This window comes from Myotis daubentonii, chromosome 8, assembly GCF_963259705.1.
Source record: "Myotis daubentonii chromosome 8, mMyoDau2.1, whole genome shotgun sequence".
NCBI lineage: Eukaryota > Metazoa > Chordata > Mammalia > Chiroptera > Vespertilionidae > Myotis > Myotis daubentonii.
Genome location: NC_081847.1, coordinates 16,932,502 through 16,960,166, shown reverse-complemented (window position 1 = coordinate 16,960,166; position 27,665 = coordinate 16,932,502). Strand labels below are relative to the sequence as shown.

General features: G+C 38.9%; 1 protein-coding gene and 1 pseudogene across 5 annotated transcripts in view; both read right to left on the bottom strand.

The window, feature by feature from the left end:
* RALGAPA2 (Ral GTPase activating protein catalytic subunit alpha 2) overlaps nt 1-27,665 on the bottom strand; it is a 295,521-nt gene that overhangs the window by 111,545 nt on the left and 156,311 nt on the right. For all 5 annotated transcript variants that reach the window (XM_059705412.1, XM_059705417.1, XM_059705413.1 and 2 more), the window contains 5 exons: nt 18,139-18,267; nt 12,624-12,752; nt 11,751-11,809; nt 7,169-7,277; nt 1,125-1,235 (listed from right to left, as the gene is read on the bottom strand). In XM_059705412.1, coding sequence (XP_059561395.1) covers nt 1,125-1,235; nt 7,169-7,277; nt 11,751-11,809; nt 12,624-12,752; nt 18,139-18,267 — 537 coding nt within the window. The remainder of the gene's footprint in view (nt 1-1,124; nt 1,236-7,168; nt 7,278-11,750; nt 11,810-12,623; nt 12,753-18,138; nt 18,268-27,665) is intronic.
* On the bottom strand, nt 15,091-17,211 carry LOC132240246 (transforming protein RhoA-like; annotated as a pseudogene).

Here is a 27,665-nt window from a genome sequence, read left to right as displayed (position 1 = left end):
TGCCTCTCTGTAAAAAATCAATAAAATATATTTTAAAAATAAATAAATAATTTTTTTTTAAAAAAAGAGTTGCCACTGGATGTTAAAGAACAGGGCATGTTTTAAAGAGTACTGCTAAACCAACTGGCAGGAATGGGTGTGCTTTACCACCAGGCCCCTACAGGGGGAGGGTACCTGCTCCTGTAAAAGCAAGCATCCCGCCGAAACCGGTTTGGCTCAGTGGATAGAGCGTCGGCCTGTGGACTGAGAGGTCCCGGGTTCGATTCCGGTCAAGGGCATGTACCTGGGTTGCGGGCACATTCCCGGTGGGGGATGTGCGAGAGGCAGCTGATCGATGTTTCTCTCTCATCGATGTTTCTAACTCTCTCTATCTCTTTCCCTTCCTCTCTGTGAAAAATCAATAAAATATATTAAAAGCAAGCATCCCCAATGCAACCAACCTCCAGGACATTACGCCTGAGACGATTCTTCCTGGTCTTCTGTCCCTCTCCTCCACCAGTTACCCTCACAGAGGGTATTAGAGCAGTAATCTCATTACAGCTGGCAATCACGCTATGGCAGAAGCACAGTCCGGGCCCTCAGTCTGGGAGAGACTCCTGGTTTTACACAGCAGTCCCCCACTCCCCCCCTGCTCCTCCCACCACACACAGAGGGCATCCTAACCAGCTGCCTACTCCTCGTTGGCACCATCCAAATTACTCTGGATGAATGAAGCCCAGGCTACAAAGGTCTCTTTGTTGTGATCGTGTCTGCCTTTCAACTCTCCAAGTGTAAGACTCTGCCCTGGAACACTGGTGGCTTCTCTACACAGTGCCTGAAATCACAGCCGAGGACCAGTGCAATTCAACCTTAAAACGAATGACTCGCGTGGCAATTTAATCGTCCGCTCTCTAACAATTAATTGAGTATCTACAATCAATTAAATATCAAATATAGGGTGTCCCCAAAAATGTATACACACACTTTGAATAATGATAAAGGCAGTGTTTATTTAAATACATTTCATTTTGAAAATCAGCATATCAGCTGTTAAAGTGTGTATACATTTTTTTGGCAGGGGGGGGGTGGGGGGAAACCCTGGATAGCAAAAAGGAAATGCTTATGCTTCAGCATTACAGACTTACTTCTGCAATCTTCAGAGGCAGAGAGGTTTCAAACGTCTGAAGCTTTTCCCAGTAGGAAACCAGCAACTGAAGAACATCACAAGCTGCCTGAGCCACGATTTTGTTAGGAAACTAGGAAAGGAAACAAAACCCCAAACTAAATAACCTCACTTAACATGCACATTACTACTAAGGAAGAACGTAAGTGATTTCTTTCTAGCTCCTTTTAGAGATATATTTCCTTGTTTTGCTTTATTTTTTTTCTTTTTATTGAATTTATGAGTGACACTTGTTAACAATTATAAAGGCTTCAGGTACACAATTCCACAACACATCATCCGGACACTGTATGTACTGTGTGTTCACTGCCCCAAGTCAAGTCCTCCTCTATCACCATGTATCCCTGCTTTACCCTTCTCCACTATTCCTTATCCTCCCCACTGTTGTCTGTGTCCATGAGTATTTTTTTTTCAATCCCTTTACCACCACCACCCAGCCCTCCAAACCCTCACCCCAATAGCTGTCAGTGTTCTCTATCTATGAGTCTGTCTCTATTTTGCTGGTTAGTTCATTTTGTCCATTACATCCCATATGAGTGAGATTATATGCTACTCGTCTTTCTCTGACCGGCTTATTTCACTTAGCATAATGCTCTCCCAGGTCCATCCGTGTTGTCACAAAGGGTACGATTTCCTTATTTTTTTTTACAGCTGAGTAGTATTTCATTGTGTAAATGTACCACAGCTATTTTTATCCATTCACCTACTGATGGACAGTTGGACTGCTTCTAATCTTGGCTATTGTAAATAAAGCTGCAATGAACAGAGGAATGCATAGATTTTTTTGAATTGGTATTTCGGGTTTCTTCGAATTTTTATTTTGGTGAAAAATGTGTCCTATTACCAGATAGTTTATAAATGATCATCATTCTATAACTGCCTCTTGTCCAGAATAGTTATATTAATTTATATAACATTCTGTAGAAACAAATAGCTATCATTTAATCATTTGGAAATTAAAACCATAACTTCAAAAGGTTTTTTTATGTGATCACATAAATCCTAGTGTTGACTAGTAGGAAATTTAAATTCAGTGCATTATTGAGTATCTGCTACTGAACCTTTTACAAGATAATCATTTTAGCGTTGAAAAATCTTCATCGACAGCTCTTTAAGATAGATGTTATCATCTTTCACACAAGAATGGAATGATCAAGCGTCTTTCTATCCTAGGAAATTAAACTTAACCCACATGTGAAACATAAAAAAAATATTAAAAATTTGGGAGTATGAAAACAAGACTCACGAGTTATGATATATTCAATTACTTTGCGTACGTTTCCTGAGTCTGCATGTGTCCAAGTTCCTCTGGCTGCTTAAATTTCTTGTGAGATGGCATGTCAGAGGGGTAGCCCCTGCAAAGACTGGTGGCTGAGGGTGCATGAAAGGCAGGGCACCCTGGCCAGAACCTTGGGCTACATTGCCACCCACACCTCATTATCTAGAGCAGAAAGGTTTGCCAATGACTCTGTGTCCCTGTTTGGGAAACCTCGGGATAGGTAGCTTCGTTATTTCCACACCAAGGCGTTCCAAGTCACATGAAGCAGACACCAACTGACTTGGATACCACACAAACAACACAGAAAAGCTAACATTTAGCACTTCAGTGACTAATGTAGAGGATAAGGAAGACGGTGATTAATTTTAATTCTACAGAATAAACAGTTGCTGACTACCCCTTCCTGACAGGTGCAAGGTAAACCCAGGGTAAGAGCACCTGCACTCAAGGGCTCTTCACAGCCTCAACCAGCCGTCCAGGCCTCAGATGACCTGATTCTCATGGGCATCTCTCATCCCACAAACACTCTGGCTTATTTCTGCCCTGAGCCTTTACACCTGCTCCTTGTTTGCCTGGGGCACTCATTCTCCAGATCTGCATTCGGCTGATGCTGTCATATCTTTTAGATCATAGCACAGCCACCATACCCACCCAAAGTTGCAGTCCACCCCCTCTAGCTCTTCTGTTTCATCCTGTCCCTCTGCTGTCATTTCTTTATGGCATTAATGGCTGTCTGAGCTGATCTGTTATGTTTGTCATTTATTAAATGTAGTAGTTTTCTGGTGGAGTCTGTAGGGTTTTCTATGTACAATATCATGTCATATGCGAATAATGAGAGTTCTACTTCCTTCTTTCCAATTTGGATGCCTTTGTGTCTTCTTCTTGTCTGATCCCTGTGGCTAGGACTTCCAGTACTATGTTGAATAAGAGTGGTGAAAGTGGACATCCCTGTCTTGTTCCTGTTCTTAGGGGAAACGGTTTTAGTTTTTGAGAATGATGTTGGCTGTAGGTTTATCATATATGGGCTTCATTATGTTGAGATATGATCTCTCTATTCCCACCTTGCTGAGAGTTTTTATAAAAAAAGGTATTAGATTTTGTTGAATGCTTTTTTGTGTCTATTGATGTGATCATGTGGTTTTTGACTTTCAATTTGTTTAGATAATGTATCACATTTATTTATTTGTGAATATCATGCCAGCTTTGCATCCCTGGAATAAATCACACTTGGTCATGGTGTATGATCTTTTAATTATATTGCTGGATCCCATTTGCTAATACTTTGTTGAGGATTTTAGCATCTCTGTTCATCAGATATACTGGCCTACAACTTCCTTTCTTTGTCATGGTTTTACCTGGTTTTGGAATTAGGGTAATGCTGGCCTCCTAAAATAAGCTTGGGAGTCTTCCTTCCTCTTGAGTTTTTTTGGAAGTTTGAGAAGGATAGGTGTTAGTTCTTCTTTGAATGTTTGGTAAAATCCACCTGTGAAGGCATCTGGTCCAGGGCTTTTATTTGTTGGGAGTATTTTTTATTGCTGCTTCCAATAATCTGTCTATTCAGATTCCCTGATTCAGTTTTGGAAGATTGCATGATTTTAGGAACTTATCCATTTTGTCCAGATTGTCCAATTTGTTGGCATACAATCATTTGTTAATATTTTCCTAAAATCCCTTGTATTTTTGTGGAGTCAGTTGTTACTTCTACTCTTTCATTTCTGAGTTTGTTTATTTATTTGGGTCCTCTCTCTTTTCTCTTTCTTCTTTCTTTTCTTTGTTTCTTTGTTTCTTTGTTTCTTTCTTTTCTTTCTTTCTTTCTCTCTCTCCCTCTCTCTCTCTCTCTCTCTCTCTCTCTCTCTCTCTCTCTCTCTCTTTCTTTCTTTCTTTCTTTCTTTCTTTCTTTCTTTCTTTTGATGAGTTTGATTGAAGGTTTGCCAATCTTGTTTATCTTTTAAAAGAACCAGCTCTTGCTTTTCATTGATCTTTTGTACATTTTTTAAAGACTACTTCATTCAAGCTGGAGCAAGAGGGGTTCCTTGGCTTTCCTTAGTCACTTTCTCTTTTATTTCTAAAATGGAAATAATAACTGAATGTACAGGATGTGGCAGATCCACCTCCATGCACTGTGCTGTGACACCTGTGACAGAGTTAAGGGCAGGTACATATTTTTCTGGTGCCTTACGTTTTTCCTCATATTTGTAGAAAATTACAGAAATTTTTAAAAATTTATATAAATAGAATGAAAAAAAATAAAACCTCATATTCTTCTCTTGTTACCAATTTCCATCTCTCTTCTATACTACATAGATATATAGATATGCACATCTGTACATCTCCTTATTTCAAGATAATATCAAATTATTAACATCTTTTCCAGGAAAGGGGTAGAGATGGGGGGGGTACCACATTACATTAAATATACATTTCTAGATTTAAGAAAAATTAAAATTTGAAAAACAAATCTCAGAATTGAAAAAATAAAATATTAAAAAAATGAACTGGAATCTACACACACACAATTGATACCCAACTTTTTCCATTTTGTATGTGATTATTTCTCCATGGCTTTGGGAATCAGCGAGAGTGTCCTGCACACCACATTTGTGACGAAGCCTAGACATGAGGCCAGAGTATCTTGGGTTTGACCCTGACAAGCTCTATTATTCTCAATAAACTTACTTTCCTCATCTGTAAAGCAGAGTTGGCAATAACCCTTCACCTTATAGGATAGTTCTAAGGATTAAACACAATGACCAAGGTCAGGGTTCAATTCCCTTCTCAGGGCACAGGGAGTACTCCTAAGTGATAATCTTGGTTTAATTAATTTTTCATTCCTCTCCACAGGGATCACCAGCAAGCGTTTTTCCAGCTCTCAAGACATAAAGGGCAATCCCAAGGGATGTCAAGGAGGGAAGGGAGAGGACAGGGTGACAGAGGGAGGTGGTCAGAGGGCACGTCTAGGGAATAGGAGCATTGAGTTTGGCCAGAAAGAGTGGTGGGTGAGGAGGGTTGCCAATAAATCAGGCTGCCAAGGAAGGCAGGGGCCAGACCAGAGGGCTGGATGCTGAGACACGGGCAGGGGAACACTGGTGTTATCCTGTGGGCTGACACAAAAAAGGTGGCACAGGGCTGTCAATGGCCTGGTGATGACTGTCACAAGCGCCAACCTCAATGGCTGTTATTATTAGAGCAGCATGTGGCAGACAGCAAAGAAGGGCAGGCAAGAGCCTGCATGTGGGTGATAGGCAGACAGTTCAGGATTCAGCAAGGCCAGGTTGTTGCTCTACAGCAGTGATGGCGAACCTATGACACGCGTGTCAGAGGTGACACGCGAACTCATTTTTTGGTTGATTTTTCTTTGTTAAATGGCATTTAAATATATAACATAAATATCAAAAATATAAATCTTTGTTTTACTATGGTTGCAAATATCAAAAAATTTCTATATGTGACACGGCACCAGAGTTAAGTTAGGGTTTTTCAAAATGCTGACACACCGAGCTCAAAAGGTTCGCCATCACTGCTCTAGAGCAAGCATGTCAAACTCACAGCCCGCCACGAGGCCTGCGGCCCGCCGGCTGCGAGTTTGACATGCTTGCTCTAGAGCCTGGAACAAATTCTTTAACTCCTCTGCACCTCAGTTCCTCCACTGTAAAATGGGCAATTACCTAGCAATGGAGAACTTCCACGAACCTTCGGCACGATGCCTGCCAGGGGCTGGCCACTTATTCGTTCTGGGGGTGTACTAACAGCAATACTAAAATTCCTGCCATCATTTCTAAGCAGGAGCCAGGAAAGGACCCAGCAGAATTTGAGCTCTGGTTTAAAAAGCGGCCTCACAGTGCATATAAAAGTTGAGTTTTGTCTCATGCCACACAGATCAGCTCTCAGTGCTGGTTCCATCAAGCATGAATGGCTGTGGGATCATGACCTGATTTCCCTGGCCTTGCTTTCCCCTGGAGTGACACAGGGATTGTGACATCTACCTCGGTGCTGTCAGGAAGGTTAACCAAAGCACTCAGAGACTTCAGCATGAATCAGGCCCAGCATGAGTACCCAGTAAATGGCAGTTCTTCTTTTCATTAGCAAAGCAAAGGCAGAAAGACGTCCCAAGAGTGCCCCAAGCCCAGCAGGACCGTGAGCACTCAAGGTCATAACCAGGACTGTTGTGTCTCTCCTCGTCCCACCTATGAGGCCAGAGCACAAACTCCCACTTTCTTGTCACTCCTTCCAGGTGTCCTGCTTGCCACAGGAACTGCCCAGCCACCAAGGGAACCCAATTCGCCACTGAACTTGGTCTAGAAATGCTCAGACTGGAGGTCCGGTTGCAGTGGTCAGTGGGGAAGCAGCCAGTGGTGGCCTCTCCTGAGGACCTCACGGAACATTCACCATGGCTCTCAGAAAAATATATATTTTTAAATTAAAAATACCCTTTTGGTGCCCTACTGGCATGGCTCAGTGGTTGGTTGCTGACCTATGAACCAGGAGATCACGGTTTGATTCCCAGTGGGGCGCGTGCAGGAGGCAGCCGATTGATGTCTCTCTCTCATCATTGGTGTCTCGATCTCTCTCCCCCTCTCCCTTCCTTTCTGAATCAATAAAAATATATTTTTAAAAAATACCCTCTTGGTAATGGAGGGGAAAATAAAGATGGGGCTAATTCAAATGAAAACTGGTTGAAAACCTAGAATATGGCTTAATGTCAAATGTATATCATGAGTTGGTAATACCTTCAACGTGACACCTATCACATTGATGGCCTCTTTCAGCTGAGGATGGCTCGTACACTGTGCAAGTTCTTCACATATCCAGACCCCGAGGGAGCAAATGGCAATGCATCTTTGAGAAAGAAAAAGGAAGGAGATTTTCATGAAATTCAATGTTTTAAATTAATTCCTGGACCACATTTTCTTGGTATTTTCAAATGACAAAATATTTTTAAGAAGTAGCAAAATTTACATTAACAAAATGTCTTCTTGAGAAAAAAAGGTAAGGTACCTTCCATAGACCAGTTTTCAGGACAATAAGAAATATTGAGAATGGTTAGTAGTTCAATATTTAATAAAATAAATGGTGTATTTTCTTTTAATGTCACAGCCCATATATCAACCTATCTTTGTTGAAACTAATTTTAAGTACATTTTACTGCTTTGAGACATTTTTTAGGAAGATTAAAAACTGAGGATGTTAGAATATTGTTGGAAATTGAGTTTGTAATTGTTTTCCTTAAAATAAGATACACAACACCTATCACAAATACAAGACAGATCCTATATTTTAGTGTAAAGAATATTTGAATACAACTTTCAAAACAAGTTTCACTGTTATTTCTCTTAAGCAATGTATTAAGACAGAAGAGTTTTTGAGTCGCACAGTCCTTTACAAATTACTTTCTCAATTATAAACCAATTTTAAATGATAATTCTCATTGGAACTGATATGTTCCACTATATTTTACAATAACCAAAAAAAAGTCACATACCTGTTATCTTTTTTCTTAATGCCAACATACACAATTAAAATATTTGCTCCCAAAACTGCTTATTTTCAGAACAAAGAGTGATTCAAACCACAACTCAGAGTCAGACATTGGCTGTAATATGTATCTGTTCTTTGTAATAAGAGGTCACATCCAGTGCCAATCACAATGGACATACTGCTCAGCTCTCTACACTGAAAGTTCATTTGTATTCAATAATAATTCACAATTAAAATCAATATATTTTGAGGTCTTAAAACCACCAGTTTCATTGGATTCTCATCTCTTTAAATTAGGATAGACTAAGTGCATCAGAACAAACATATTCAAAACCCTTTGAAGATTGTGTCACCTTCTACCAAAATTCACCCAGTAAAGCAGTGCAACTCAGTTTACAAGGTGTGCCCGGCCATTTCTGTTTCTCCCACACCAGCATTATCAGGAGTTCCACACTATTTTAACCCTGGATAGTCCTTCCTGTACAGAACTGTCTAAATCTATCTCTTCTCTTGCCTAATACCTTTGCTTATTCTCATCTAGAAACTGTACTTTGCATTCTTGGCTTGCATATAGTACTCTATATTCCCAGGTACTCTACACTTTTTTATTTTCCCCCAGATTAACCCAGACTCTGTTCAATCCACTAAAATCTATACAACTTGGAATTATATTAAAAAATTAATTTTTTACCATTTTAAGGGACTCTCTTTCTTTGTGTGCATGTGTGTATATGTTTAGGAGTGTGTGTATACAAATGGTTTTTTTACAACTCATTAACCTATTTGTCAAAGGTAATTTGTTAAGGGCAAAGATCTCTCATTTCTAGGACCTGCATTACTCTGTAACTATTAGCTTTGCACTATAGAGAACATTTGTGACCCATAAAATGGTTTTATAATCTCAAATACTCTCTTGCTTTGAGTTTTAAAGCCACAGTAGCTTATAAGAGCTCTTCCCTGCTATTTTCTCTCTTTGAAATTTATCATTTAACATTCCCATTTAGCATCTTCCAATTCTAATACTCTCAATTATCCCTCATGCCTAGGCTTTCCTGCCAATTAAGATTCTCTGTATCCCAAGTATGTCCTTTGTGATCCTTAATGAGTTTTATTTATCAAGACTTTTTTTTTTAGCTAATGGCAATACTGCCTTCACCCTTCTGCTGTATTCCAGTATACTCTCTTGTTTGCTACCACCTCATACCAGTCCAATTTATACAACAAAACTTCTAATTTTGTCTTAATTTTTCTAAATCATCACTCACAAGTATACTATATTCTTTCTTAAGTCTCCTCCATTTATTTGAAATCTCAATCATATTTCAACCTGCATGTTTATCTATACTTACATTCCCTTAATTTAATTACCTGATTCCTTTTATACACAACTAAGAAAGACTGACCGTATCATAACGTTTCTATCCCATTTTTAACTCTAAAGAAATTTGACTCTCTACACTCAAGAAAAGGGGTTTGAAAAGAAGGTACTGTCAACACTTGTTGAAAGGTTCAATATGGTGGGTAAGGGAAAAGGAAAAATAAAGAATTTTCTCCAAACTTCTGGATTAAAACATGTAGTTAGACGACGGTACCATTTACTAAGATGCAGTCTGGGACCAGTCAGAAGACTCAGTGGTTCATTACAGTGTATTAAGTTTGGATATGTTAAGACATCTAAGTTGAGATGTCCAAGCAGTTTAATATATAAGCCTGAATATATCGTGGGTTCCCAGTAGGGTCCAGGTAAATAAATTCAGTATCATTAGCAGGTAGGTGGAATTTAAATTCTGATTAGAATGAATAAGAACATCTAGAAGGTCATGGAGAGAGAAGAATCAAGTCACTCTAACATTCAGAGGTTTAGGGAGAAGAGGGAGAAAGGGAAAGAGCAGGTGTAGTGGTGGAGAAGCAAAACCAGAAGACTGCGTTTTAAGGAACTGGCAATGCTGAGGATAAAGACAGACTAACTTCAGAATTAGTAAGGTAAGTATGCATATTAACATTTCTAAGGTAACCTCTAAAAGAACTGAAAGAGTATCTATGACTTCCAAAAACACAGGTGTAATAAATAGAATGTGGGAAAATAATCTGAAAAAAAAGAAAGAGAAAAAAGAAAAAGAAAACAAGGAAGGAAAGAAGAATGAATAGGAGGGGAGGAGGAAGAAAGAAAAAAAAGAGAGGGGAAAAATGAAGGCAAGAGAAGGGAGAAAATGAAATACTGGGAAGGGACAATAGCAGAGTAAAAAAAAAAAGCTGAAAGATCTATAGTTTTTGCAAAAAGAGAATTTAAAAGAGAAGAATACAAAAAGGTTAAATTTAAAAGGATAGAAATTATTATTAAAAATAGCTGGATCAATATCAGACAAGTGGTCTTTAAGATAAAAAAATTACCCTTAGAGATCAAGAGGGTCACTACATAAATATAAAAGATTTAATTCACTATAGATCTAACTCAAGTTCTTTGCACCTAATAACATAGCTTCAAATTTATATATAACAAAAATGAACAGATATACAAGGGAGATTTTAATGTATTTTTCTCAGTAAATGATCAAGTGATAAAAAAATTTAAAAGATCATGGAATATTTAAAGGATATGATTTAAAAATTAATAAAGGAGACACATCTAGAATACTATACCCAACAACTGGAGAACAGTGTATACATGCACTGTTTTTCAAGCATGTATGAGACACCTGCAAAAACTGACTACATACAGGGTCATAAGGCAAATTTCAATAATTTCTTAAGACTATTATCAGGGCAGACAGCATTTCTGACCCACAATGCAATTAACTCAAGAGTAGCAAAAAATAAACAGAAATAACCATGTTTGGAAATTAAGAAATATGTTTCTAAATAAATCATAACTTGCGGGGAGCCGGTCCATCCTTGCTGTTTCAAGGGACCTGGCATATATGGCATGTTTGCTCACCTTGGCACTATGTGTTTTAACCAAGGTCACCTCTCTGAGAAAGGTTGTTTCCCCAGGGAGGGAATAAAACCCCTTAACGAAGTGCCAGGCGGGTAGTTAATCACTTTAACTACGAACAATCGTGCTTAAGCTACATAATCTTAACTCCCTGGAATGGAGATAAGAAACGCCCTAAACTTTGGAATAGAGATTGATAGGATTGAATCAACTGGTATAAATACAGATGTAACAAGACAACAGGAGACAGAACTTAGAAGACAGAACCAAGAGAGACAGAACCTAGACACAGAACCTAGACACAGAACCCACACAGAAGCTAGACTCAGAACCTAGACACAGAACCTACACAGAACCTAGAGACAGAAGAACTTCGCTGGAGAGAACATGGCAAAAGATCCTGGACAGAAACTGGCCACAGAACCTAGAGACAGAACCTAGCGAGAGAACCTGGCTGAAGAACCTAGAGACAGAACCTGGCTACAGAACCTGGATAGAACATGGCAAGAGAACCTGACTAGAACCTGGTGACTGAACCTGGCAAAAGATCCCGGACAGAACCTGGCTACAGAACCTGAATGGAGAACCTACAGAACCTGGCAAGAGAACCCAACCATGCTGATCAACTGAACGCTGCCTCTGTGTCATTCCTTCTTCACCGACTCCGTCCACACCTTTGGGGACCCCTGGACCTGCTGGGGTTGGACCCCGGCAATAACTCATTGAAGGAATCATAGTGGAAACTGGAAAAAATTAAGTGAAGCATTTTCCTGATATAATATTTGTTATACTTTTTAGTGTGTGTAAGGGTAATGTGAAAGAATGTGTTTAGTAACATTGTGTTTACACACAAATGTGTATCATAAAAATGTAAAATTGTTTACATTTTATCCAACATTTACCTTGCACATTCACTTGGTTCCTCTGTGGCATTCTTCAGTAAAATATTTATGAGGTAATGCTAAAAAAACCAACAACACAATTAAGTAAAATAAAAACCCTGCTTAGTAGTTGTTATCCCACACGTTCTGACTGTTCCAGGCAGTTAGGAGCTCCTAAAGGACCCGGGAACCGGGGGGAGGAATTATGGGACTCGGGGAGCCCCTGGGCAACTAAGCTGGTCTAGAGAACAGAATTCCTGGACATACAACAAAAATGCAGCAAAGCCAGCGAGACTTCCAGATAGGAAATCCCTGGTTTTGTTTTACTTTAATTGGATTACATATAGCACACTCAATTAATTATTGTAATTATATACTACAGGTAGGTAGATTGATCGATTCTGAGATTTAAAATGCACTTTTGTTTGCCCCCAAATCAGCGGAGGTGAGAACAAATGTTTACTTTTATTCTCTAAGGAATAATTTGGAATTTCAAATTATTAGTAGGAACTAATCAGGGCGGCAATGAAATTGAATATGTAGCTTATTTCAATTATTTTTTAAAATAAATTCATTTGATGTGCTAACGCAGCATAATTAAACCAATAAAATTATTATAAGGATGATTCGTTACATAGTTATGACCCAGAGGCATGATTAACAGATCTAATAAAAAATACCTGAGGAACCTCTCAGTTTTAACTATAGTATTCTCTGAATCTCATACCTTTAACCTCCCTAAAACAGCCCTCTAAAAAACACAACTATTAAAACATTTACTTGACATAGCAAAACTTTCAGATAAGCAGGTCACTGTGTAATAATGGAAGAGATAGCCATTGAGCTAGAATGGCAAAGTACTAAACTTGAGATTTAGTCAAGTGCATTATGTACCTTGACATCTTCGGTTCCTGCGATGACTTCACCAACTTCCGGCACGGACTGCAGCAGAGGGATCTCCTGGTAGACGTTGGGAAAGCAGACAAGAGAACCGAGAATGGTGAGAGCTTCTGAACGAGGGGCCTGCACACAGGAAAGGGAAACACATTTTTCTTCTTATAAGTTAGAAACTTTAGATAAGAGACAACATGTCTTACTTCTTTTATGACCATGAAAGGGAATCTTTGTAATTATTTTATCTTAGATAAAAAAACATCAAACTATGCCTGGTTATTCTCCCGCAGGTGAGGTTTGCCTAAATGAAAAAGCTAACTTCCACGGAATGAAAAATATCACTACACTTGGATATAAACAAGCACTGTGAACAGTAGTCTGCCGATTGACTCTCATGACTGCTTTCCGTTTTTGTGGGTTTTTTTTAATCTTATGTTCTTGACAAAGCAGGGTAAATTATATCAACTTAATATTAGTTTTGCTATAAAGACAGTTAAGGAAAATTCGAAAGGAAAAGGGGTTGGGCTATCAGAAGGTAGAGAAAGAGAGAAGACACCATCTACTTAACTTCCCGTTTCACCAAGAAATGCTTAGCAAAATACAGTGTCTGACATACAGTGAGGTACGAGACCACTTGTTTGTCATTATTGGAATTAGGTATACAGTGGAACCTCAGTTCTCGAACTTAACACATTGTGGACCAGTAGTTTTAGTGCTAGCTTTACCCAGTGGCCAGATAAGTTTCTATTGAATGAGTACAAAAAAGGTTGTACATAAATGTTGAAGGCACGCTTTAAAATTAAATACCCATTGCATTTTGAAGTTATTACATGTTCTTATAAGCTAATATCTTCTGAAAGTATGAAACTTTGTAAAACACTGTGTAATATAAAGCAATAATTCTCATGATCCATCCTCAACGTGTTAATTCAGTTCCAGAAGGCTGTTCAAGAATCAATCTGCTCAAAGACTGAATCATTTTTTCCCATTAGAAATAATGTACTAGTAAATTGAATTACTTTGTACCAGACCCCCAAATGATTCCGTTTTAACCTTTGTTAGGTGTAAAATTATAATATTTGGCTTTAGATGTCTAATGCATGTTTAATCTATAAGCAAACAGTACATGTCTAATGCATTGTTTAATCTATAAGAAATACTTCTTTTCTTAACTTTATCAAACCACCCCCTACTAGCCTTAAATGAATCACTTCCAGCACTCATTCTAGGGGTGTCTTTCAGAAAGCTGGCATGCAGCATCTTAGCTTTTTCACTTATCACGCCTCCAAAATGCTGTTACAGGTTAACTGCTTTTCCTTTATTCAAATCAACAACAGTTTTGGGTTTTCTTTACCTTTTCAATGGCCTGTGATCAGTTTCTTTTACATCCTTAGTAATATCACTTCTAATGGCCTGTTTATGTTTAAAGATTGTGCTGTTTATTTCACTAGCAACAGAAATAAGTAAACAAAAATAAACAAACAAAAACCTCATAAATATATTCACAGAACCATTTCCTGAGACATTAACAAGGCAATACTTAGGTCTGACAAAATAGACTTCTAAAGAAAGGCCATAAAAAGAGACAAAGAAGGTCACCACATGATTCTAAAGGGTTTGTTACAACAAGAAAATATAACCCTTGTAAATATATAGACACCCAACATAGAAGTACCTATATATATTTTTTAAAGTCTTGGAAGACTTTAAGGAAGAGATCGATAGCAATACAGTCATAGTAAGGGACTTTAACATCCCAATGACATCACTGGATAGTTATTCCAGACAAAAATCAACAAGGAAACAGCAAACTTAAATGACACAATAGATCAGATGGATTTAATTGATATCTACAGAACATTTCATCCAAAAGTGGTACTCTTCTTAAGTGCACATGGAACATTCTTAAATACTAGAAAAAAAAATTCTTAACAAATTTAAGAAGACTGAAATCATATCAAGCATTTTCTCAGATCACAATGACATCAAACTAGAAATCAACTACAATAAAAACACTCAAAAACATTCAAGCACATTGAGGCTAAATAGTATGTAAGAATGAATGGATTACCAGTGAGATCAAGAAAGGTATCATAAATTTCCTGGAAACAAATGAAAATGAACATACAACAACCCAAAATCTATAAGCAATAGCAGAAGCAGTCCTAGGAGGGAAGTTCACAGCATTACAGGCCTCCCTCAAGCTACAAGAAAAAGCTCAAATAAACAGTTTAATTCTATAACTAAAAGAATTAGAAAGAGGAAAACAAGAAAAGTGCAGAGTAAGTAGAAAGAAGAAAATAATAAAGATCAGAGTGGAAATAAATGACATAGAGACTAAGAAAACAAAACAAAACAAAGAACAATACAAAAGATCAATGAAACCAAGAGCTGTTTTTTTGAAAAGATAAGCAAGATTCATAAACTTTTAATTAGACTCATCAAAAAAAAAAAAAAAAAGAGAGGACCCAAATACATAAAATCAGAAATGAAACTGGCAAATAACAAGTGACATAACAGAAATACAAAGGATTGTAAGGACATAGTATGAACAACCATATGCGAACAAACTGGATGACTTGGGTGAAATGGACAAATTCCTAGACACACATAATCTTCCAAAACTAAATCGGGAAGATGAGAAAACCTGAATAGGCAGAAGCTGTAATGAAACTGAAGCAGTAATAAAAAGTATCCCAGCAAACAAAAGTCCTGGACTGGATGGCTGAGCACAATTTGCAAACACTGGATGCCCACTCCAGAGCTATGCCAATGAAGTCTGTTCAGGAGGAAGTTCGGAAGTGGTGACTCACCAGGGTATCTTGCAGCTGACAGGTGACAGGCAAGACATGTTAGTTATGAGGTAGTTACAGCCTAACTCTCTTTCTAGAAAGAAGCAAGAAGTTAAGAAATTCCTTGAATTGCACCTGGTGTGTCAGGTGAGAGAGCCAAGGAGGGCTGTGAGAGGAGTGTCAGAGGACCCGGTGGTCAGGTGGGTTGGACATAATTAATAATCATGATTGGCTTCTAAATACTGGTAGCAAGATGATTTCTGATTTGTAATCTTAGGTAAATTATCCTATATAATAAAAGCCTAATATGCTAAGTGTCCGGTCATCCCTTCAACCAATCAAAGCATAATATGCTAATGTATGCTAAGGCTGCTCAACTGCTTGCTATGATGTGCAGTGACTACCAGGGGGCAGTTGTCCAGTCGCTATGACGTGCACTGACCACCAGGGGGGAGATGCTCCGACTGGTAGGTTAGCTTACTGCTGGGGTCCAGCCAATCATGACTGAGCGAGACAGGCCATACATGCCCTGGAGCCCTCCTACTGTCCCTCCCCAGCTGGCCAACCTCTCGCATCACTCCCTGGCCACGACTGTGTACCGGTGGAGTCCCTCGGCTTGGCCTGTACCCTCTTGCAATCCGGGACTCCTCCGGGGATGTCAGAGAGCCAATTTCAGCCCGATCCCGCAGGCCAGGTGAGGGACCCTACTGGTGCACAAATTCATGCACCGGGCCTCTAGTAGATAAAAGAAAAATGCCAGTAATCATACACTAAGGCTAATAAACAGCACTTCCAGTTGAACCGCATGAGAGTTGTGCTTGCAGCAGGGTTTCACAAGACAAGGCACCCAGATTTTTTCTTCTCATGTCTGGTTTGCAGAGCAGCTTCCATGGCGATTTCCAAAACTTCCCTCACTCATCTTCGGTCTTTGCTGAACATTCCATGTAAGTAAAAGCACCAATGCTGTGTGCCATATCTCTGCCTTCTTCCGGGTTTACCGGCTCCTGCTTCATCTGGCTAGCTCCTGCCCTGAGTGCTCATCATTCCAAAGATCCTTCTTGTTCCTAAACAGGATGATGGGCAGGTTGGGACAGAAATGCTTGCTTTCAGAGTTCATTTCTGTGGGATGTTCTCTAAACTATCAGGATTATCAATGGAGAAACACATCAGTATAACATCGGTGTCCAGGAAGGAGAGGGGCCTCAAGCAATCATAATCTTCCTGCCCAGCTGTGTCCCACAAAGCCAACTCTACTTGCTTTCCATCCACTTCAACATCGGCCACATAGTTCTCAAACACCGTAGGTACATACACACCTCTGGGAACTAACTGGGCCTTGCGAAAATGATGAGAAGCAAGTCTAGCCACAGGCTCCATCACCAACAATCACAAATTTCTTCCGGATGGCAGGCATTGCTTTCTAATGTGGTGCCAGGCCTGTGTGGCAGAAGTTCTACAAAGTGCCTTGAACATCTCAGATGAAAAGCACTCAGGCAACAGCTCCCACTGCAGCCTGGGAGACTAGGGCAGGTGGCTGAGGAGACAGCAGTGGACTAATGGGAGACCCGACGAGAACAGCAGCGGCAGGGTGAGCTCGAGCAAGCAAGGGTGGACCATGGTAGACCAGTAGAGCTAATTTTATTTACACCATTTGAAGAGGAAAAAATGAATCTGAAAAAGTAACAGTTATACTGAGCACAAATGAGAAGCCCTTTAAATTTAAATATATAAGACTGTTCTCTCAAAAGACACTGAGACACTGCCTTAGTAGGTGAGGTACATGTGGAGATTATAAATAAATTCTTTTTGTAGCTCTGAATACCCATTTAGTCAGTCTACTTTCTTCTAATTTTTTAGTACAGGAATTCTGCACATTAATAAGAAAATATATATTCATTTTCTAGTTAAAATGTTAGTGTTCTAACATTTAAAAACATTTTATACTAGACTTCTAACAACTCATACAATAATGAGAAAAACTTTATTAATAATGTAACTCGCCCTGGCCAGTGCTGCTCTGCGGTTGAACCATCGGCCAATGCCCCGAAGGGTTGTGGGTTCGATTCCTGGTCAGGGGCATGTACCTGGGTTGCAGGTTGGATCCCCGATTGGGGCATGTGTGGGAGGCAGCCAATCGCTGTGTCTCTTCACATTGATGTTTCTCTCTTTCTTTTTCTCCCTCTCCCTTTCTCCCTACCACTCTTTCTACCAATCAATGTAGAAAATGCGTGAGGATTAACAAAGAAAATAACAATGTACACTGAAAATTCTATCTTCATTATGGACATCTCTTTATGGTCTAACATTTTAAGAAGACAGTTCTTACTAGACTTCTAATAACCAAGAAAATAATGAAAAACAAACATTACTGATAATAGAAACTTAAAATTCTCTCTTTATTAAGGACATCTATGCCTGTGCCATTTACTAACAAATGCTAGTAAGATTCTAAGAGACAAGTCCTGCTTCTGACTGTGTGAATGTGCTGAAAATATTAGTGAGGATGATTTTTCACACTCTGGCCTTTTGATGAAACGCCTTTCCAATAGCAGTGTGTCATCTTATCCTACAATTTCACACATCAGCTGCCAGGGCATCTACCCGAGAGCCCAGTTTCACATTGCACTAATGAGTCAACACCTGTTAAGAGTGGAGAAATCTGAACCTTGTTAGCGACTGTGAAGCCTCCTGGGAGCATGAATGCTGAGCATTGTCATACTCACCGCCAGCATGTCTGTCCCGAGGACCCTGGCGGCAGCCGTGATGAAGTCCCCCACCAGCATTGAGAAGCCAGGCAAACCCAGGGAGAAAAAGCGGGGCGGACAGTGCCTTATAATGGTATTTAAGATATCCTAAGAGGAAAGGGGAGAAAACACAACCGTCATTTTCAAGAACAAAATTCCAAAGGAGGCAGTCTGCACATGACCCTGCGTGGTAACCTACGAGGGCGCAGATCATAGAAATGTCACAGTGAAACGGATACTTGGAGATGAGTTCGTCAAGAGCTATTGTACCAATTTACAAGTAAGAGAATCGAGACACTAAACCAGGGGTGGGCAAACTTTTTGACTCGAGGGCCACAATGGGTTCTTAAACTAGACCGGAGGGCCGGAACAAAAGCATGGATGGAGTGTTTGTGTGAACTAATATAAATTCAAAGTAAACATCATTACATAAAAGGGTACGGTCTTTTTTTGTTTTGTTTTGTTTTATTCATTTCAAACGGTCCGGATCCGGCCCGCGGGCTATAGTTTGCCCATGGCTGCACTAAACTGTAAGACGACTTGCCCAAAATCTGAATTGTGGAGTTGGGACTAGACACTTACGTCTTCCACCTACAGGTGAGCTCCTTGGACAAGCTAAAGGAGTGTTGAGGTAAATATACAAATAAGACCTCTGTTTATATATCCCTTTCCATATTCTTCAATTTTCAAAAGTTCAGCATATTGTTACGTTAAAAAATCTTAAAGCAGACAAAGAGATGGGAATTTTTATTCATTCGTCGGGTGGTTCCACATTAAACAATTTCATGAGCCATGAGAATGCTGTGATCACACTCCAAGGGCAGGAAGTTGGTGTGGCTCTGAGTGTAAGTGTGATTGCAAAGTACAGCGCAACGTGCAGCAGTAGCCTCTTCACAGCATGCAGGCCACCAACCGCCCGGACACCTGGTGCTCCTGTGTCTGCCACAGCCTCTCCCTGGTGGGTGGCTGGCTGGCCCATGGCAGACCAGAACAGAACGCCACTGGACAGCATTAATGCCACCCATGGTCAGGCCACAGCTATGAAACCATCTGTGTGAGTGTGTGCATGTAAAGGGAGCTTAGTAAGAAAACCAAAAACTTTTTTTATGCAGTTCTAGGCCATGCACATTAATCAAACATGCGAAAGTGCTATAGTTATGTTACTTGTAGTTATACAACCTATAGTTAGTCTCAAAAAGCAAGAAGCAAAATTTTTAAAAATCTGGTTTCTTTTCTCAGATTTTAGTGTGGCTATTTCAAAAACCCTTCAAAATAATCCAAATTTCATTTGATTAAATTAGAGCAAGGGAGTAGCAACATGCCATATTCTAAAAAAGTCCTTTGTAATAAAAATAACATCACTTAACAACGTCTTATCTAAAAAGAGTTTTTGTGTTTACATTTAAGACTAATTTTTTTCCTTACACAGTGGACTCATTAAGTTTCTAAAAATTGTGCTGTTTTTATATTCTATCTTTGAAATTACTGTACAATGCTTATTCTATTAGAGCTCATATATATATATATACGTATATATATATATATATATATATATATATATATATATATATATATATGATAAAGAGTTCAGCAAGTACTAAAGTTTTAGAATTTCAGCAAGCTTTTTCCTATGCTAAACATAAATAGGTAGATAGATAAATAGATGGGCAGAAAGATAAAAGGAAGGAAGGAAGGAAGGAAGGAAAAACCTGAACCACACTTCTTGCAAGTTAATGTTTAAACCTGTGTTAATCACGTCCTTTGATACACTTTAGAGTCCCTATCAGCCAAGACAAACATTCTAAGGGACTGAGCAGATGGATGCTGCAGTTTATAAAGTGTGTGGTAAACTCATGCTCCAAGAGTGGAACAAAAGATCCACCTTTTTCATAATTAAGCCTCTGATTAATGCCCTGGGCTCCTCACCACACACCTGTAATTACTCACAGAGGTACGCATTGTGCGGCCCTTGTCTCGGAATATCAGGCATCAAGCTATCCAGCAGCAGATGGGAGCACATTTCTGTTGACATATGCTGCAATGAAAGGATTCGTGCAAACCTGGCTAGCAAGGTAGCAGAATGCCATGCATTTGAAGATTAATAATGCAAACAACCATGATGTTAACTTTGTTATGTTTATAGTGTTAATTCCATCTGTTGAGATGAAGAACTAAGCCTTGAACACTATAGATTTTTAAAATCTTTAGCCCACACTTGAATAAACCATATTCACAACTGGAATTCAGAATTTTAATTATAAAATGTTTTTCTGGGATAAGTTTATGGTAATTATGAACTAAATCCTTTAATAAGCTAAAGCTGAAATTTGTAAATGAAATCCATTTTGCTTCAAGAGATTCATATGTGTAAAGCAACGACCTGTAAATGGGGCATTCACAAAAAATCACTACGTTGGCATTGATGCTAAAGACAGCAGAAATGTGTGTAGCCGAGGTAAAGTCACACGGCCCCTCTACCTCTGGACCGTGGCCAGTCACATCAACGGAACCTGTTTCTATGGGCAAGAAGATTGGAAAGAGAGTGCAAAATAACAGATGGCTAGCCTACCCTGCCCTGCCACCCACATAAGACGGAGCCCCAATGAGAAGCAAGGGCCTGTGCTACCCTGGCCAACTAAAGATGGCACTGGAGTAGGTTAATGTGCAGGTTAAAGAGGGGAATATATGGCTAGTCAGCTAAATTATGGCCATCTACCTGATACTTTTGCTTGTGCACACTGAAATAGAACAACCCAAAGATTTTCTCTTCGTGAAGACATTTTAAAATTAGGAGTAACTGTATGGTACTCAAAAGAGAGCAGCTGTGTTTTCCCAGTAAAGGGTCATCCACAAAATACTCCCCTCATTTCCAGTAGCATCCTCTTTCACCTTCATGGCTATAACGGGGATCTTTGGGAAAATAAAAAAATCTCGACACTCTGAATCTTTCTTCACAGCTTCCCAAATGTTAATTATTCATGTACAACCTCATGCTATTGACATGTCCACATCCAAAGTGAATATTATTTATCTGTTTTTCAAAGTAACATACTTTTTTTGAACTTAAATAAGATTATTCTGGAGCCCTAACCGGTTTGGCTCAGTGGATAGAGTGTCGGCCTGCGGACTCAAGGGTCCCAGGTTCGATTCCGGTCAAGGGCATGTACCTTGGTTGCAGGCACATCCCCAGTGGGGGGTGTGCAGAAGGCAGCTGATTGATGTTTCTCTCTCACTGATGTTTCTAACTCTCTATCTCTCTCCCTTCTTCTCTGTAAAAAAAATCAATAAAATATATTTAAAAAAAAAGATTATTCTGGAAAACTAGTAAGTTGTCTCATAAACAGAAAATAACCCTTAGATCAATACAATAACAGCAAACCAAGACTACTGAATTTTTGCTAACTGTCGCTGTCTAAAGGAGCCTCTCCTTGTTAAAAAGTGATTTGCATCCTAGAAGGATAGGAGAGAAGTTCTGTACCCACTCCAGACGTACTACCAAGGCGAGTCCCAAGGACTGGAAAGGGGCCATTATTCCCACCATGCAATTTGATGCTCTAGTGCTACCTTCATTGTGACCACCAGTGGGAAATGGCCCGCTAGAACTGGGGCCACTAGAATATGTGATCATGGCAGAGCATGTCTAGAGCTTCATGTTTCTCTTCCATAAAATGGGATGATTTCCCTTTAGAGAGCTGTGTCTAATGGTACACTAGATATGAACACAGTCCTCTGTAAAATGAAAAGGGCCATACAGAAGTAAAGAGTGACAAGTGAAAATTTTTTTTTGTCACAAACGGAAGGACTATGAAAGATTTCACTTTCTAGAAGTCACTTTGTAGAATTATGTGAACTATTGTTTTGCTGATATTCAGAAAGAAGATTTTAAAACATTTCAAAAGGTGGCACATATAAGTTTCTTAAATTACATTATCCCAGAAATTAAAAAACTCTAGAAATTAATACCTTAAATAACATCCTTAGCAAAGCATTATAACAATTAGCCAGAGTGTATAGGTGAAATAAAAACAGGGAACTGATGTTTTTAGATTTTCTAGGCTCCATTTTTTTAAGGAGTTCAAGAATTTATCCCAAACAAATTAATCTAGTAGCAAAAATTAGTTTCTTTTTCACACTCTACACAGACTAAAAACAATAAGTTCAATGAAAAATTTACTTTAAAACAGAAATTGTTCACTCTTGAAAATTGACCAGTTTAAAACATAAACAAAACTCTTCAAGGGAAATAAAATTCATTCTTCAAAATGTTGCAGTATAGTGAACAGACCACAAAACAGGTATTTTTCTCTTGTTTTTGGTTGAAAGTCCACACTCATGCTACACCGAATGTGAAATCCAGACTGTAAGATGGTAATTGTGAATTTGCAGTTTATCAAAACATTCAGGTTTATGAGAAAGTAACTGGTGAGAACATCTGTCTCTTATCGCCGATCTTACAAAAAATCAGGTAATTCAAACAGAGGCGTGTTGTTTCCTCTCCTCCAAAGCACAGTTCTATAAACACAAACCACACTCAGCCGGTAAATGAATCGCTTTAATTGGATGCTATGTACACAGTAACTGGAAAAACCGTAAGTGATAAGAAAAAAACATATGGTGATGGCAACAGAAATTGGTTTATTCATTTTGCATAGTGTAGTTTCTTTAGTTCTCTTATAATTGACCTTTAGAACGACAAATGTGTAAAATAATTTTGTTTATTATGGTTCCAACCTTCCAACAATTACACAAAATGAAAATTTAAAAGGAAGGATTCATTCTGGAAGCATTTCCATTGTTTACATAATTGCACAGCTATAATTTAGTGCTCGTGTTGTTATGGGGAGAAAGGGGCCATTACAGGCCATTTCAATTCAAAATATTGCACAGTGGTGTCAAAAATGAGGGAAAAATGTTCACTTTAAAATAGTTTAAAATGGATTAACCCTGTAAACAAAGACATTTCAATATATTCTACAAAATACAAATGTTCAAGAAGTTGCTATCCTTCAAACAGAATTAGAAATATTGCAACTGTACTTTCACACCAATTACATATATATTATTCACTTAATATTTGCTCAGGGCCCAGCAGATGATGGCTGTAACATAATAGCCAGCCATCTGTCTCTCTGCCTCTCCTTGGCGAACTCGCCTGATCCTCGGGAGCAAACAGATCCGGTTATTCCACCTAAAGTCACTCGGACCTTCCAAAGGCCAAGCAGAACAGTTAAGAAATAAAACCTATGTATGCAAAATCACTGAATTCCTCCTTTTAACTGTCTACTTTAAGAAAACCAAAATGCTACACAATAAATGACTTCATCGTTATTTTTCAGAGAAGATACCTGTCTTTACTATAGAATGTTTTATAGGAAGCTCTTGTTTGGTAAAATGGGTAATGTTCAGATCTGCTTATCCTATTCATCTGATTAATTAAAAAAGTATGACTCATACTACATCCAAGTGCAATTGCTAATTATCACAAAATTTGAATGCAAAGGAATATTTTTAGCACTAAACCTGCATATAATTTAAACTTCCTTTAACAATTCAATAATAGCCATAGTCTTGCAGTTTTCTAAATACTATAGTAAACCCTTGATTTTGCAGACCTCAATTTAATGGACTTCAGATTTAATGGACAAAATTTCTGATCTGCATCTCGTAAGTGAAAATTAACACCCTGCTAATTTTAAAATACCTTTAATCAAGATTTGCTTATAATTAAATTAACAGGTTACTTTTTGTTATTGACTCACTGTCATTTTTAACAAATTTTAGCAACTAGGCCATATGTTGGAAAAAACACTGTAGTAATTCCACCGACATGAATAAATATTACAAATCTACAACTATAATTACATACTTAAATCCAAGAGTCACTGCTAGTGAACAATGTTTGGGGAGTGATTAACACATGATCACACAGCATGGCTTGAGGTAATTGGTTCTGTTGTCGAGTGGTGTGACTTTCAGCAGCAATTTTAACGCCTGCGCCTGCTGGCTGATGTTCCCACGTGTGCTAAGCCACGCCCCAGCCATGTGCATTTCTTTACTGCCGGTGACTGGTGAATGCATGCATTACTAGATCTACTCAGTAGAAGTTTAAAATTATAGTAGTACGTATAGAAAACTTTCCTGTGCAATTAAACTTTTCCTACATAATTTTTATTACACAAACATCCTATATAATAAAAGCCCAGCGACCGTTATAGCATAACGACCAGAGCGAACAATGACCAGACGACCAGCCGGTAGCTATGATGAACACTGACCCAGACTTTGCTGTTGGCGCCCTGACAGCCACGAATCCCGTTCACGTGCACCCCGGATCCTGACAGGAGGGAGGCGGGGGCCCCATTCCTCACAGAATTGGCGTTGGTCAGCTTGCTGTCTGCGCCATGACAGCCCTGAATCCCGGTCACCTGCACCCCAGACCCTGACCAATCTCATACAATCACAAGATTAGCTATTCAGTTGTCAAATGATCAGAATTTGTATTTTCATACCGATGATTTTGCTGAAGTTATAGATAGGGCTAAAAGGCATAACTTGACTTTGATGGCTTGGTTTTTATTGAACAGAGAAGATTCCAACACGCATAATTATTATTATCGGGAGATTCCACAACATTCTGTGTTTAATAATTCTTCGTGGAGAAACGCCAAAAGGACGGGAATAAAGTGTTAGGAAGTTCACTGTGAGCGTTAGAGAACCAGAACGATATTACCTTAGACTATTGCTTCTGCATGTAAAAGGTGCCGTAAGTTTTGCTGATCTGTGAACTGTAGGAGGTGTCGTTTATGATACATTTTGTGAAGCTGCTAAACATAGAGGATTATTAATCATTGACACTATCTGGAAAGATATGATTGATGATGCAATCATCCTTAATATGCCCAAATAACTATGTCAACTTTTTGCATATATATGCATGTTTGGATGTCCTTCTGATGCAGAAAAATTATGGGATGAGAATAAATCTCATTTTATTGAAGATTTTTATTGGAAATTACACTGAAGAGAAGGTGCCTGTATGAACTGAAATGCATGCCCTTAACGAAATTCACATTGCATGGAATGAAATGTTCGCATTTCAAACTTCAAGACTACCCTTTATTAATGAATACAACTACATGTGATGAATCGTATGAGCGACAACAGGCAGAGGTTTTGATAAATTCTTTGAACGATGAACAGTTGGCACCCTTTCACACTATAACTTCCGCCATCGAAGATCAAACTGTACACACCAAATGCTTTTTCTTGGATAGTCCAGGCAGTAGTGGAAAAATATGTATTTATAAAGTTTTAATACATTATATTAGAGGTCGTGGTGGTACTGTTTTACGCACAGCGTCTACAGGAATTGCTGCAAATTTACTTCTTGGTGGAAGAACCTTTCATTCTCAATATAAATTATCAATTCCATTAAATGAAACTTCAATTTCTAGACTTGATATAAAGAGTGAAGTTGCTTAAACCATTAAAAAGGCCTAACTTATTATTGATGACTGCACCATGGCATCCAGTCATGCTATAAACGCCATAGATAGATTGCTAAGAGAAATTATGAATTTGAATGTTGCATTTGGTGGGAAAGTTCTCCTCAGAAGGGATTTTCGACAATGTCTCAGTGTTGTGCCACATGCTATGCGACTGGCCATAGTACAAATGAGTTTAAAGTACTGTAGTGTTTGGGGATGTTTCAGAAAGTTGTCTCTTAAATATGAGATCAGAGGATTCTGCTTATAGCGAATGATTAGTAAAACTCGGAGATGGCAAACTTGATAGCAGTTTTCATTTAGGAATGGATATTATTGAAATTCCCTGTGAAATGATTTGTAACAGATCTATTATTAAAGCTACCTTTGGAAAGAGTATATCTATAGATAATATTAAAAATATATATAAACATGCAATTCTTTGTCCAAAAAAATGAGCACGTTAATAAATTAAATGAAAAAATTTTGGATATACTCGATGGAGATTTTCACACCTATTTGAGTGATGATTCCATCGATTCAACTGATGATGCCAAAAAGGAAAATTTTCCCATTGAATTTCTTAATAGTATTACTCCTTCGGGAATGCCGTGTCATAAATTAAAATTGAAAGTAGGTGCAATCATCATGCTACTGAGAAATCTTAATAGGAACTGGGGTCTTTGTAATGGTACTAGATTTATTATCAAAAGATTGAGACCTAACATAATCAAAGCTGAAGTATTAACAGGATCTGCGGGAGGAGAGGTTGTCCTGATTCCAAGAATTGATTTGACCCCGTCTGATAATGCCCTCCCATTTAAATTAATTCGAAGACAGTTTCCTGTGATGCCAGCATTTGCGATGACTATTAATAAATCACAAGGACAAACTCTAGACAGAATAGAAATATTCCTACCTGAACCCGTTTTTGGACATGGTCAGTTACATGTTGCTTTCTCTCAAGTTCAAAGAACGTGTCGTGATGTTAAAGTTGTAAATACTTCATCACAAGGGAAATTAGTCAAGCACTCTGAACGTGTTTTTACTCTTAATGTGGTTTTCAGGGAGATATTAGAACAACTTTAATCAATTTATCAGTCATTGTTTATATCAATGTTGTTTTTATATCATGTTTTTATTGTTTTTATATCATGTTGTGATTGTTTATTAATAAATTTATATATTATTTTCATATACACTTTACTAATTTTCTTTAATCTCTGACACTTCTATTATAGAGAAAGGGAGAATAGTGACATTAAAATATTTCTTCTAATTCATTCCCTTTCAATGTGCACGAATTTGTGCACTGAGCCACTAGTTCATAATAATAAAAGCGTAATATGCAACTTGAATGGCTGAACAGCAGAACAACCGTCTAGACCAGTGGTTCTCAACCTTCCTAATGCCGTGACCCTTTAATACAGTTCCTCATGTTGTGGTGACCCCCAACCATAAAATTATTTTCATTGCTACTTCATAACTGTAATTTTGCTACTGTTATAAATCGAAATGTAAACATCTGATATGCAGGATGTATTTTCATTGTTCACGACCCACAGGTTGAAAACCGCTGGTCTAGACGACCTTCCAGATGACCACGCTATACACGCACTGGCACCAGGTCAGCCAAGGCGGGTGTGATGCAATTGGTCAGGGAGCCCCACCATCGCCCCACGATCACCCTGCAGAGGGAGGCCCAGGACACCCTCTGCGAGGCAATCGATGCGGGGGCAGCTCTGTAATCAATCGCCCCAAAGAGGGAGGGCCAGGACACCCTCTGCGTGGTGATAGATTGCAGAGCCCCGGCCGGGTGGGTGGGGCCTCCCTCTGCTGAGCGATTGATCGTGGAGCCCCATGATTGATCGTCCCACAGAGGGAGGCCCAGGCCACCAACCAGCGACACTGTGGTGGGTGTGCAGGGCCGGCCAGCAATTGCCCTGCAGAGGGAGGCCCAGGCCAGCCAATCGATCGCACCCCATGCCTGTTGCCTGCAAAGGGAGGTGACTGGTGGTGGGA